The sequence below is a fragment of the Microcaecilia unicolor genome, chromosome 6, assembly GCF_901765095.1.
Source record: "Microcaecilia unicolor chromosome 6, aMicUni1.1, whole genome shotgun sequence".
Classification (NCBI taxonomy): domain Eukaryota; kingdom Metazoa; phylum Chordata; class Amphibia; order Gymnophiona; family Siphonopidae; genus Microcaecilia; species Microcaecilia unicolor.
This window is the reverse complement of record NC_044036.1, coordinates 345,995,658-346,010,161: the sequence shown is the minus strand read 5'-3', so window position 1 is coordinate 346,010,161 and position 14,504 is coordinate 345,995,658. Positions and strand designations below refer to the sequence as shown.

At 44.6% G+C, this 14,504-nt stretch overlaps 1 protein-coding gene across 1 annotated transcript in view; it reads left to right on the top strand.

The window, feature by feature from the left end:
* The window catches only part of LOC115471560 (coiled-coil domain-containing protein 57-like), an 85,145-nt gene that overhangs the window by 69,990 nt on the left and 651 nt on the right, over nucleotides 1–14,504 (top strand). The window contains exon 9 of the mRNA XM_030205196.1: nucleotides 894–1,066. Within this exon, the coding sequence (XP_030061056.1) occupies nucleotides 894–1,066 (173 nt within the window). The remainder of the gene's footprint in view (nucleotides 1–893; nucleotides 1,067–14,504) is intronic.

Below are 14,504 nucleotides of genomic sequence, written 5' to 3'. Positions count from 1 at the left end.
AACTTTCACTGAATTTATTTAAAAAATTGAGGAGCCCTTTTCCTAAGTGGCGGTAAGCCCATCAAATGGGAACTACCGCTGGGCTATCATAGCAGCCCAGCGGTAATTCCCATTTCCAGCACTACTAAAATATTTTCTATTTTTGTAGCGCTGGTGTTGGTGGTAAGAGCTCCCCGTTGAGATGGCTGCACGGTAAGTGGTTCACTTACTGCCATGTCTTTCAAAAAAGAGAGAGAACCTTTTACCCACTGCAGTAAAAGGGGGCCTCAGCGTGCATCAAAAATGCGCACTGACGCCAGCACAGGCCCCCTTTTACCACAGCTTAGTAAAAGGCCCCTGTGTGAGGTAGATATTGAGCCAGTGGTAGTGAGCATTTCTTTTATCCGCAGGCAGCGTTACTCTTGGGTAGTCAGTGTCTGGTCACATCCAGGCGGCAGCATTGAATATGTGGCTTGATGTGGCTGTCTTCTCTATCATACATTTAACTCCCCAAGTGACACCATCTAAAGATAGGACTGTGTTTCTTACAGTCTGATTTGGCCATTTAACTTAGGTGGTTAAGCGCTGAGTATTGGCACTTAACCACATAAGTGCTGGTTCTGCCCACGGGTTTCACTAGAGGTCTGTGGTGTTATTCGGCAGCACTAAGTGGTTAAGTGCCACTGGATTTCAGCAAATAGGAGCCATTTCTGACCAGTTAAATCATTTTGAATATTGACTCCTATATGTTTAAAAAGAGAAAAATGCCTCATTATTTTTCTCTATGACATGCTATTAACACACCTACGAGATTTGGAGTATCGTAACTAGTAGAGCGATCTGATTTTCCAAGTGCTTCTGATAGTGAACAATTACATGTGTTACAGATGATGTTTTCCCGTCCATTTTTTCAGTGAATCCTCAAACAGCTAGAACATGGAGAAGCCTGAGCAAATCAACTACTGCACGTCAAGAACTGAAGTCTCCTTTCACAGTTGAAGGGACAAAGGTTGAGGTGCAACAGAAGTCAAAATTCCATAAGCCATCTCATGCCTACTCTACAAAGATCACGAACTCCCAACAGATGGTAAAGATTCGAAACTACAATCTTAAGGATTGATGTCCTCTAAATGGCAAATGTACAGCATGAAGTGATCTGCCTTCTACTCCCCTGAACCGAGCTTCAGATATGTTCTCCGGCCTGGCTTGCAGCTCTTCCACCTCTCCCCTGCTATGAGCCTAGGATGATGTCTCTCCCATCTCAGTCCTGCACTTGTACAAATTCATACTGCCACTGACAGTTCTTGTGGTCTTGGGCAAATCATTCTATCTCCCACTATCTTCAGTACATACTTAGATTGTAAGTTATTATCTGAATGCATTTTACTTTTGTATTGTACAGTGCTGAGTAAATACAGCAACACTAATATACAGACTGCTTTTGCACTGTCCGGATAGAGCATTTGAAAATCATTATAGATTGCTTTCATGCTATCCAGATAGTACCTAGCAAAAACCCAATTAGTAGCACCATTCCATAATACCAATCCCAGGGCAAGCAGTGGCATCCCCCATGCCCATCTCAATAACAGACAATGGACTTTTCATTCAGGAACTTGTCCAAATCTTTTTTAAACCCAGATACGCTAACAAGTTCCAGAACATAACTATTCTTTGAGTGAAAAAATATTTCTTCCTCTTTGTTTTAAAAGTATTTCCATGCATTTTCATTGTGTGTCCCCTGGTCTTTGTACTTTTTGAATGAGTACAAAGTTGATTCAACTCCACCCACTCCCCATGACTCAGGATTTTGTATACCTCAATCATAGCCCCCCCCCCCCCCCCATCAGCTGTCTCTTTTCCAATCTGAAGAACCCTAACCTCTTTAGCCTTTCCTCATATGGGAGCAGTTCCATCCCCTTTATCATTTTGCTCACTCTTCTTTGAAACTTTTCTAATGCTGCTATATCTTTTTTGAGATATGGTGACCAGAAATGAATGCACCATGGAGCAATACAGAGCCATTATAATATTTGTGGTCTTATTTTGAATCCCTCTCCTAATTATTCCTAGCTTCCTGTTTGCTTTTTATTTTGCTGCCACCGCCGCTGCTACACAGTAAGCAGAAGATTTCAGCATATTGCCTAAAACACCTCAGCTTTTTTCTTGAGTGCTAACTCCTAAAGTGGACCCTAGCATCAGATAACTATGATTTGGATTATTCTTCCCAATGTGCGTCACTTTGCATTTGTCAACATTTCATCTGACATTTGGATGCCCAGTCTTCCAGTTTCCTAAACTCTTCCTGCAATTTTTCACAATCTGCATGTGTTTTGACAACTTGGAATAGTTTCATGTCATCTGCAAATTTAATCACCTCACTTGTCATTTGATTTCTAGATCATTTATAAATATGTTAAATAGTACCGGTCCCAATACAGATCCTTGCGGCACTCCACTGTTCTCCCTCCTCTATTGAGAAAAATGGCCATTTAACCCTACCGTCTATTTTCTATCCAGTAACCAATTCATAATCCACTGAAGAACATTGCTTCCTAGCCTATGACTCCTTAATTTTCTCAGGTGTCTCTCATGAGGTACTTTACCAAAAACGATCTGAAAATCTAGATGCACTACATCAGCTGGCTCACCTTTATCCACATGTTTATTCACGCCTTCAAAGAAATTAATCAAATTGGTAAGGCAAGACCTCCCTTGGGCTGAATCCATGCTGACTCCATCCCATTAAGCCATGTTTGTCTACATGTTCTGTAATTTTGTTCTTTATAATTGTTTGTACTGTTTTCCCTGGCACTGAAGTCAGGCTTAACGGTCTGTAATTTCCTGGATCACCCCTGGAACCCTTTTTAAAAATTAGAAAAGGGATTGTGAATAAGAACGAAAATACTATAATGCCTTTGTATCGTACCATGGTGTGTTCGTACCTTGAGTATTGTGTTCAGTTCTGGTCGCTGTATCTCAAAAAAAGATAGAGCGGAATTAGGAAATGTTCAAAGAAGAGTGGCCAAAATGATAAAGGGGATGGAACTCCTCTCGTATGAGGAACGGCTAAAGAGGTTAGGGCTCTTCAGCTTGGAAAAGAGATGGATGAGGGGAGATATGATTGAGGTCTACAAAATCCAGAGTGATGTAGAACGAGTAGAAGTAAATCACGTTTTTACTCGTTCCAAAAGTACAAAGACTAGGGGACACTCCAGGAAGTTACATGGAAATTCTTTCAGGAGGAAATATTTTTTCACTCAAATAATAGATAAGTTCTGGAACTTTTTGCTGGAGCACGTGGTAACAGCGGTTAGTGTATCTGGGTTTAAAAAAGGTTTGGACAAATTCCTGAAGGAAATGTCCATAGTCTGCTGTTGAGAAAGACATGAGAAGCAACTGCTTGCCCTGGGATTTGTAGTATGGAGTGTTGCCACGATTTGGGTTTCTGCCAGGTACTGTTTGGAAAATAGGATACTGGGCTAGATGGACCATTGATCTGACTCTTATGTTCTCAATCGGCATTACATTGGCCACCCTCCAGTTTTCAGGTACTATAGATGACTTTAACGACAAGTTAAAGATCACTAACAACAGATCAGCAATTTCATGTTTCAGTTCTTTCAGTAATCTGGGGTGTATGCCATCCGGTCCAGGTCATTTATCACTCTTTACCTTGTTAATTTGGCTCAGTACATTTTCCAGGTTCACAGAGATTTCTTTCAGTTCCTCCGCATCGTCACCCCTGAAAACCATTTACAGTATAGTTATTTATTTGTTACATTTGTATCCCACATTATCCCACCTCTTTGCAGGCTCAATGTGGCTTACAATACATCATGAATAATGGAATTACATGAGAAGGTATACATTTAGTAATAACAGGAGAATTTTGGGTAACAAGGTAGTGGTGAAACATGAGTTAGATCTCTCTCTTAAATCTTCTTCTATAAAGACCAAAGCAAAGAATTCATTCAATCTCTCTGCTATGGCCTCGTCCTTCCCGAGTGCTCATTGTGCTCCTTCCTGATCTAACAGTCTCTCAGATTCCCTTGCAGTCTTCCTGCTTCTGATATACCTGAAAAATGTGTTACTATGAGTTTTCATCTCTGCAGCAAATCTTTCTTCATATTCTCTTTTAGCCTTCTTTATCAGTGCTTTGCATCTGTCTTGACCGTGTTTATGTTGCTTCTTATTTTCTTCATTTGGATCCTTTTTCCATATTTTGAAGGATATTATTTTGAGTCTAATAGCCTCTTTCACCTCACCTTTGGACTATGCTGGCTGTCGTTTGTTCTTTTCTCCACCTTTGTTAATTCATGGAAGTCTGGGCTTCCGCAATGGTATTTTTAAACATCCATGCCTGATTTAAAGTTCTAACCTTTGCAGCTGACCCTTGCAACTTCTTTTTAACCATTTTCCTCATTTTGTTATAGTCACCCTTTCAAAAATTAAAAGCTGCTACAGTAAATTTCCTTAGTGACTTCAGTCCAGATATCAGCTCAAATTTGATCATGTTATGATAAATGATAACTGTTTCTCAGTGGATCCAACACCATTACCTCTCATACTATGCCCTGCATTGCATTAGATTCAAAATAGCTCCCCCTCTCGTCATTTCCTGCACTAGTCAGGGCCGCCGAGAGACTGAGCCAGGCACAGGGCAAGGCCACACCCCCCCCAAGGACTGCCCCACACCCCTCAATCGCTACTTCTGTCGCCTCCCTCTCCTGCTGCCGGCGCCACAGTTCCCAGTCTCCACTTTGCCTACCCTCCTGCTCCCTTCTGCCTGCCATCTGACCCCCTTCATTTAAATTTGAAAAAAAATCTCTAAAGCAGCAGGCGCAGTGCCTTCTCTGCGAAAGCGGCAGGTCGCCTCGGTCAGGCCTTCCCTGTGTCCCACCCTCGCGGAAATAGGAAGTTACATCAAAGGAGGTCGGGGCACAGTGAGGGAAGGCCCACCTGAGGCGATCTGCCGCTTTCGCAGAGAGGGCACTGTGCTGCTGCTTTAAAGATATTTTTTTAATGCAGGGGGTCGGACGACAGACAGAAGAGAGCTGAGGGTAGGCAGGTGGAGATGGGACTAAGGCATGGGATCAGGAGAGGGCGAGAGACACTGGTGCTGGGCCCTCCTTGATGGCCCGAGGAATTTTGTCCCCCCTGCCCCCCCTCGGCAACCCTGGGACAAGGTGCTCCAAGAAGCAGTCATTCATTACATCTACAATATTTGTTGTTTGACTCAATTCCCTCTTTAACATATAGCGCAAACATAATCCCTCAGCCTTGCACTATTATCTCAACCATGTATTGAGACTTCAGAGCTCTGCCTGCCTCTTAGATTATGCGAGTGGAACAGGAAGCATGTCTGAAAATGCTACCCTGGAGGATCTGGAATTCAGCTTTCTACCTTGGCTGGATTTGGCTTCCAGACCTCACTTCCACATGTTTCTATGTCATTGGTACCCATACATATCAAGACAGCTGGCTCCTCACCAGCACTAAAATCCTGTCTAGGTTCGCCACCTTTACACCAGGCAGGCAAGTGACCAGGTGATCTTCATCTCCACAAGCCACCCAGCTATCTACATGCCTAATAATCGAATCACCAACTACAACAGCCATCTTTACCCTTCCCTCCTGGGCAGAAGCTCCTGGAGACACATCCTATGTGCAAGAGGATATTGCATCCCCTGGTGGGCTGGTCCTGGCTACAGGATTACTTGCAACTCACCAGGGTGATGCTCTCCTGTTAAGATACCTCCTTCCTCCAAGGTAGCACAGGGGCTGCCAGACTGGAAGTGGGACTTCTTTACAATGTCGCCGTAGGCCTCCTCTGTGTACCTCTCTGTCTCCCTCAGCTCCTCCAAGTCTAGCTTCAAGAGAATAGACTCATTCTGTGAGAGCTAGGAGCTCTTTGCATCGAGCACACACATATAACTTCTCTCCAACTGGGAGATAATCATACATGTGACAGTGCAAAAAACTAGATAGCACCTCCTCGCTATTATAAAGTTGTTTAATTAAAACTTCTTACGGTATTAGGAATATTAGATTAATATAAAGAGCCTTAAGATTATATGGTATAATGCGTAATTTATTTAGTGTTTGCTTCTCAGAAACTAATTAAATGTAATTAAAACTCTAATGAAAACTGTCCTCTTGTTATCCTAATTCGAATTGACTATTTATTTAGATTTATTTACCGCCTGTGGGTGGGAGGTGGGGAGGGGGTTGGGAATGAAGACTGAACTAGGCCCTGCTGTGCCTTCTAGAGGCTCATCCGTTAATGCTGTGGCAGAAAGTTCAAGTTTTAAAACCAGGGGTAAAAAGTTATGGAGACTAGTTAATAAAGTTTGCCTTTTTAAAAAAAAAATTCTGTCTTTATTAATAACCTACAATTTCTCTTTTAAACCCCAATCTTTAAGTTGCCAAAGCACAGAGCAAAATAATGTTCACTTAGTGTCCTCTTCTCTCAGAAAATTATATAGACTGCTTTCACACTATCTGGATTGTGCCTCTGAAAATTATTATAGACTGCTTTCACACTGTCTGAATAGTGCCTCTGATAAGTAGTATACAGACTGCTCTTGCTCTGTCTGTACAGTTCCTTTGGAAACCATTATATGGACTGCTTTCACACGATCCGGATAGGGCCTCTGAAAAGCATTATATACACTGCTTTTGCACTGTCCGGATACTGCCTCTGAATATCATTGTAGAGACTGCTTTCGCACTATCCGGATAGTGCTTCTGAAAATCATTATATATAGTGCTTTCATTCTATCCAGATAGTGCCCGGGGGAGGGGGGGTTAAGCAAAAGGTGAAATTTTGAAAATCATTATATAGACTGCTTTCACACTGTTGGGATAGTGCCTCTAAAAAGTATTTTATATACTGCTTTTGCACTATCATGCTTTTGAAAAGTATTATATAGACTGCTTTCTTACTATCATTGTATTGACTGCTTTTGTCCGGATAGTGCCTCTGAAAAGTATTATAGACTGCTTTCACACTGTCTGGATAGTGTCGACGGAAGGGGGGGTGAGCAGATAGTGAAATAATCCGGATAGTGCCTCTGAACATAATTATAGACTACTTTCGTACTATCCAGATAGTGAGATAGGAAATATCGGCAGATAAAGACCTGTATGGTCCATCCAGTCTGTCCAACAAGGTGGCCAGAGTTGTACCTTGCAACTCTGTGCAGGTTATACATAAGTACATAAGTATTGTCATACTGGGAAAGACCAATGGTCCATCGAGCCCAGCATCCTGTTTCCAACAGTGGCCAATCCAGGTCACAAATACCAGCAAGATCCCAAAAATGTACAAAACATTTTATACTGCTTATCCCAGAAATAGTGGATTTTCCCCAAGTTCATTTAATAACGGTCTATGGACTTTTCCTTTAGGAAGCCGTCCAAACCTTTTTAAAACTCTGCTAAGCTAACCGCCTTTACCACATTCTCCGGCAACGAATTCCAGAGTTCAATTATACATTGAGTGAAGAAAAATTTCTCCGATTCATTTTAAATTTACTACATTGTAGCTTCATCGCATGCCCCCTAGTCCTAGTATTTTTGGAAAGCGTGAACGGACGCTTCACATCTACCCGTTCAACTCCACTCATTATTTTATAGACCTCTATCATATCTCCCCTCAGCCACCTTTTCTCCAAGCTGAAGAGCCCTAGCCGCTTTAGCCTTTCCTCATAGGGAAGTCGTCCCATCCCCTTTATTATTTTCGTCGTCCTTCTCTGTACCTTTTCTAATTCCACTATATCTTTTTTGAGATGTGGTGACCAGAATTGAACACAATATTCGAGGTGCAGTCGCACCACGGAGCGATACAAAGGCATTATAACATCCTAATTTTTGTTTTCCATTTCTTTTCTAATAATGCCTAACATTCTATTTGCTTTCTTAGCCACAGCAGCACTTCATCATGTTTAAACACTGGTATCATAAACGGCAATCTGCAACTTGGCAATTATATGATGCAAAGTTGGACCTTAATACCACAATACTGTTATTTTCAACCCTAAGAATGTTCTCCCTCCCCCCCCCCCCCCCACCTACTAGCATCATTAGTTTGCTAATATCAACCGATTCTACCTCTTCCCCCCCCCCCCCCCCGCACCATAGAAATAGGCAGCACCTGCAGTCATAACATATGCTTTGAATGCAATATAATACTTTAGTTTTTAATCTCTTTCTGCCAATGTGGGGGCACAGTCCGTAGAAGTCTGCCCAGCATTGCTCCTACTTCTCAACCTCTGGACTTGCTATTAAACCTCACTCCTGGAGGGATCTATCTGGATGGCTTCCTTAAAAGTAGATGGCTGTTGGTGAAAAAACAACTTTAATTTATACTTCTATATAAATTTAAACAAATTCGCACATCTAAAGGTTTGTGCATCGTGGACGGAACAAAGGACAGACCTTTAGATAAACTCACCAGATGATAATTGACGCTGTGACAAATGGAACACATTACTACTACTACTACTTATCATTTCTATAGCGCTACAAAGCATACGCAGCGCTGTACACCATACACAAAAAGACAGTCCCTCCTCAAAGAGCTTACAATCTAGATAAGACAGGTAAACAGACAGAATAATAAGGGTAAGGGAATAAAGAGGTGAGGATAAAGGACAGGGCAAGTGAGTAATGGTTAGGAGTCAAAAGCAGTGGTGAAGAGGTGGGCTTTAAGTTTGGACTTGAAAACGGCCAAAGACGGGGCTAGACATACAGGCTCGGGTAGTCTATTCCAGGTGTGAGGTGCAGCAAGATAAAAGGAACGGAGTCTGGAATTAGCAGTAGAGGAGAAGGGGACAGATAAGAGAGATTTATCTACAGAACGGAGTACCCGAAGGGGGGCGTAGGGAGAGACAAGATTGGAGAGGTACTGAGGAGCAGCAGAGAGAATGCATTTATAGGTTAATAAGAGAAGTTTGAACTGAATGCGGAAACGGATAGGGCGCCAGTGAAGTGACTTAAGGAGAGGGCTCATGTGAGCATAGCAACTTTGGCAGAAAATGAGTCACGCAGCAGAGTTTTGGACTGATTGGAGAGAGGTGGCTAAGAGGGAGGCCTGTGAGAAGCAGGTTACAATAATCAAGACGAGAGGTGATAAGAGTGTGGATAAGGGTTCTGGTAGAGTATTCAGAGATGAAGAGACGGATTTTGCTGATGTTATAGAGAGAGAAACAACAGGTTTTGGCAATCTGCTGAATGTGAGCAGAGAAGGAGAGAGAGGAGTCAAAGATGACCCCAAGGTTACGAGCTGATGACACAGGGCGAATGATGGTGCCATCCACAGAAATAGAGAAAGTAACATAGTAGATGACGGCAGAAAAAGACCTTCACGGTCCATCCAGTCTGCCCAACAAGATAAACTCACATGTGCTACTTTTTGTGTATACCCTACCTTGATTTGTACCTGTCCTCTTCAGGGCACAGACCGTATAAGTCTGCCCAGCACTATCCCCGCCTCCCAACCACCAGCCCCGCCTCCCACCACCGGCTCTGACACAGACCGTATAAGTCTGCCCAGCATTATCCCCGTCTCCCAACCACCAGCCCCGGCACAGACCGTATAAGTCTGCCCAGCACTATCCCCGCCTCCCAACCACCCAATCTCGGCTAAGCTCCTGAGGATCCATTCCTTCTGAACAGGATTCCTTTATGTTTATCCCACGCATCTTTGAATTTTGTTACCGTTTTCATTTCCACCACCTCCCACGGGAGGGCATTCCAAGCATCCACCACTCTCTCCGTGAAGAAAAACTTCCTGACATGTTTCTTGAGTCTGCCCCCCCTTCAATCTCATTTCATGTCCTCTCGTTCTACCGCCTTCCCCTCTCCGGAAAAGGTTCGTTTGCGGATTAATACCTTTCAAATATTTGAACGTCTGTATCATATCACGTCTGTATCATATCACCGGGGGGAGAGGAGAGGTAGGTTTAGGGGGAAAGATGAGAAGCTCTGTTTTGGCCATGTTAAGTTTCAGATGATGTTGAGACATCCAGACAGCAATATCAGATAGGCAGGCTGAAACACTAGTCTGGATGCTGGTTGAGATTTTGGGGGTAGAGAGGTAGATTTGGGAGTCAACAGCATAGAGATGGTATTGAAAGCCATGGGATGATATCAGAGAGCCAAGGGAAGAAGTGTAGATGGAGAACAGGAGAGGACCGAGAACAGAACCCTGAGGCACACCGATTGGTAGAGGGATAGAAGTGGAAGAGGATCCACCAGAGTGTACACTAAAGGTGCGAAGCGAGAGGTAGGAGGAAAACTAGGAAAGAACAGTGCACTGGAATCCAAATGAAGACAGCGTATCAAGGAGTAGGCTATGATCATCAGTGTCAAAAGGGGCGGATAGATCGAGAAGGATGAGGATAGAATAGAGACATTTGGATTTGGCTAGAAGCAGGTCGTTGGAAACTTTAGTAAGTGCAGTTTCAGTTGAATGAAGAGGGCGAAAGCCAGATTGGAGTGGGTCAAGAACAGCTTGAGATGAGAGAAAGTCAAGGCAGCGGTGGTGAATGGCGCGTTCAAATAATTTGGAAAGGAAGGGGAGGAGGGAGATGGGTCGATAGTTGGAAGGACAGGTAGGGTCAAGTGAAGGCTTCTTCAGGAGCGGTGTGACCACAGCTTGTTTGAAGGCATCAGGAACGGTCGCAGGGGAAAGAGAGAGATTGAGGATATGACAGATAAAAGGGGTGAGAGTTGTAGAGATGGTGTTAAGAAGGTGGGTAGGAATGGGATCAGAGGAACAGGTAGTTCGTTTTGAGGAGGAGAGAAGAAGTGATGTTTCTTCATCAGCGATTTCAGGAAAGGAGGAAAAGGACGGAGGGGTTGAGGAAATAGGAGAAAGGACAAGGGGAGGAACAAGGGGAGGGAGATGTGGGGGTGGTTTGGTAGAGAATTCGAGGTTTATCTTCTGAACCTTGTCATGGAAGAACTCGGCTAGGGTCTGGGAAGATAGTGAGGGGGGAGTTGGGGGTGGAGGCACCTTGAGGAGAGTGTTTAGTGTGGCGAAGAGAAGTCGATGGTCTGAGCTGAGAGCGTTAGTCAGCTGGATGTAGCAGTCCTGTTTGGCAAGCAGGAGAGCAGATTGGAAGGAGGTCAACATGAACTTGAAGTGTGTGAAGTCAGCAAGGGCACGAGATTTCAGACAGAGGCATTCAGCGGAACGGGTACAGGAACGTAGTTAGCGGATTTTAGGGGTCTTATAGGACGGGGCATGAGAGGTGCAAAGTGTCTAAGGCAGAGGATAGAATAGTATTGTAGGAAGAGATGGCATCATTGACAGATTTGGATGGTGCAGTGGTAGAGAAGAGGTTTGAGACATTGGAGGATAGGGTAGTAGGGTCGATGGCCTGGAGATTCCTAGATAAATTGGTTACGATTGGACGGGATTGAGCGGGAGGAAGTTTAAGTGTGAAGGTTATTAGATGATGGTCAGAGAGGGGAAGATCTGAGGTAAAGGAATTGGAGGGAGACCAGTTATAGGAGAAGATAAGATCAAGACAGTGACCATTTTGGTGGGTAGGGGAAGTGGAGCATAGTTAAAGATTGAAGGAGGATGTTAAGGTGAGGAACTGGGAGATATAAGAGCTGGAGGGATCATCAGCATGAATGTTAAAGTCGCCAAGGATGAGGGAGGGGGAGGAAGGATCATGAAAGAAGGAATGCCAAGCATCAAAGTCGTTGAGAAAGGATGAAAGGGGTTTATCAGGGGGACGATAAATAACTGCTATTCGAAGAGGCAAAGGAGTGAATAGGCGGATGGCGTGGACTTCAAAGGAAGAAAAACAGAGACAGGTGGCAGAAGAGATTGAAATTTGGAAGAGGGTGAGAGTAATAGACCAACACCACCACCACGGCCAATAGGGCGAGGAGTATTGGAGAAGAGATAACCACCATGGCAGAGGGCTGCGACTGAAGCAGAGTCATCATGGCAGAGCCAAGTTTCAGTTATCGTGAGCAGATGGAGGCTACGAGTGATAAAAAGGTCATGGATAAAGGAAAGTTTGTTGCAGATGGCGCGGGCATTCCATAGGGCGCATGAGAAGGGCAGAGAAGAGGGGGGAAGGAGAGGAATAGAGATGAGATTGGAGAGGTCACAATGCGACCTGCACAAATAGGATGAGGGTTGGTGAGGGGGACCAGGGTTGGGATTGATGTCTCCAGCAGAGAGAAGAAGAAGGAGTAAGAGAGTGCGGAGGGTAGGAGAAGAGTGTCGATGAAGGCGACGAAGGTGAGATGAGTTTAGATAGAATGGGGAAGGTACGATGGAAAGGATGAAGTGTTGAAGGCAGAAAGCAAGGGCAATGTATGACTGGGGTGCATAGTGGTTTCGGTGGAGGAGTAGATTGGGGAGGGACAGTACTAGGAGGAGAATATGAAATGGATCAATGTGTGTACACTCAGGCAGTCCTAGGTGTTAGCTAACAGTCACAAACAAAGGTGAGGCAGCTGAGGCTGAAGGCTGGAACAAAGGAGTCAAGGTTGCAGGACTGGAGTTTAAGCTGCAGGCTGGGGCAGGGGATGCAGGCAGGAACAGGTGATGTAGGCAGGGACAGATGATTGAGGCTGGAACAGATGATGCAGGCTGGGGCAGAGGATGCAGACAGGAACAGATAATGTAGGCTAAGGCAGAGGATGTAGGCTGGGGCAGATGATGCAGGCAGGAACATATGATGCAGGCTGGGGCAGAGGATGCAGGCAGGAACAGATGATGCAGGCAGGACAGGTGATGCAGGCTGGGGCAGAGGATGCAGGCAGGACAGGTGATGCAGGCTGGGGCAGAGGATGCAGGCAGGAATAGATGATGCAGATTGGAGCAGACGATGCAATCTGGAGCGGATGATGCAGGCTGGAGCAGAGGACGCAGGCTGGAGCAGGTGATGCAGGCTGGAGCAAAAGGCTTTAAAAGATGCAATCCAAGCAGGAGGGTCAGCATAACATCCAGGACCGAGCTGCAAAAATCAGGATCTCTCAAAATCTCAGTGCAGGTAGCTGGCAGAAAGTTCAGCAACCCATGCCATGCCGTTCTCGTCACACCGTCTCGGCAGTCCAGCCATGTGGCGCCGACAGGTAGGCCCAGCAATCTCATATAGAGTCCACACTCACTGTTCATCAATGCATCATACATCCACTTATGATCTCCCAACCCCCACAATTCCACATTACTCATACAATTACTCACAGAAATATGTACACCATGTGCCTTTGTGTCTTAACACTGCCCTTAAGCTTCCCATTGTCTCCTCCCAATGTCTCAATGTTGATGTCCCATTGTGATATTCCTAATGATAATTCGATTATCTCGCATACCTTGTACAATATAACCCATAACCAAGTTGTAACAAATGTATTTTCATTATTCTTATCTTATTGTAAGCCACACTGAGCCCGCAAAGAGGTGGGAAAATGTGGGATACAAATGCAAACAATAAATAAATAAATATGTTCGTCTCACAATTCCTTAGGGTGGTTTCGATAGGCACAGGAAACGGGTGGAGAGACAGAGACCAGATACACGGATGGCATCTGACTAGCTCCCTGCAGGTGTTCTTGAGGGGAGGCAAAGTGTCTGTCGGTATTCTGAGCTAGCCGTGTAGATCGCTGCCCTGTTCAGTCTCCAACTCTCTCTCTCTACAGGATGTTGGCGGGGCGCATCAACTCCGGTCGCGTTTCACACACAGATCTGAATGTGGTCGCTTTTCGCACAGATCTGAATGTCGACCGTCTGGGTGCGGGCAGGATTGCATCCGACTAAGCAGGGTTGCAGCGGCAAGGCAATGGAAGAACCGCGGTCAGATTGACTGACGGCCGGCCTCTGCGCTGCGGAGGAGGTCCGTTTGTGAAGTATCGGAGGTCAGCAAATTAACCCGGAGGCCAGAAGTTACCCGCAAAGTACACCAGAAGCGGCTCTTTCCTAGCGATGCTCTCTGGGCTGGGGTAGACACCGAAACGGTTCCGTTTTCAGCCTGTGCTGTGATCATTAGAAGCCATTAAAGGTGTTGGCGAACTTGCTTCTTCTCCTGTGTAGTTCTGGTCTGTCCCTGGAGGCCGATTGTTGAAAATTTCCAGTTTCCACCTTAGAAAAAGCTTCCAATATCTTGACTTGAGATTTTTTACTGAGTTGGTTCTTTGTCACTATCCGACGAATCACTTGATCTATGTGTGTATGCCGGTATGAGTCGTGCCTTATCTGGTCATTTCTGTTCATCCAAGAATACACAACCCCCTTCGAATAATCAGTTTCATCATGTTTAAATTTTGAAAATTTCACTTTCCTTAGCTCTGCTCTAAATTTGTCCTTCTGTTGTTTAAAATTTACTATGCCTCTGCCACTAAAGATTATGCCCTTTATGCTCGAATATGGAGGATTTTAAACAAAAAGCAGTAGAAATGGCAAACTGATTCAAAGAATGGGGTATCCTTCTAAAATCATCAGAACGACTTACAAACAGGTGTTATATGCACAGCGAGAACTTTTATCACAA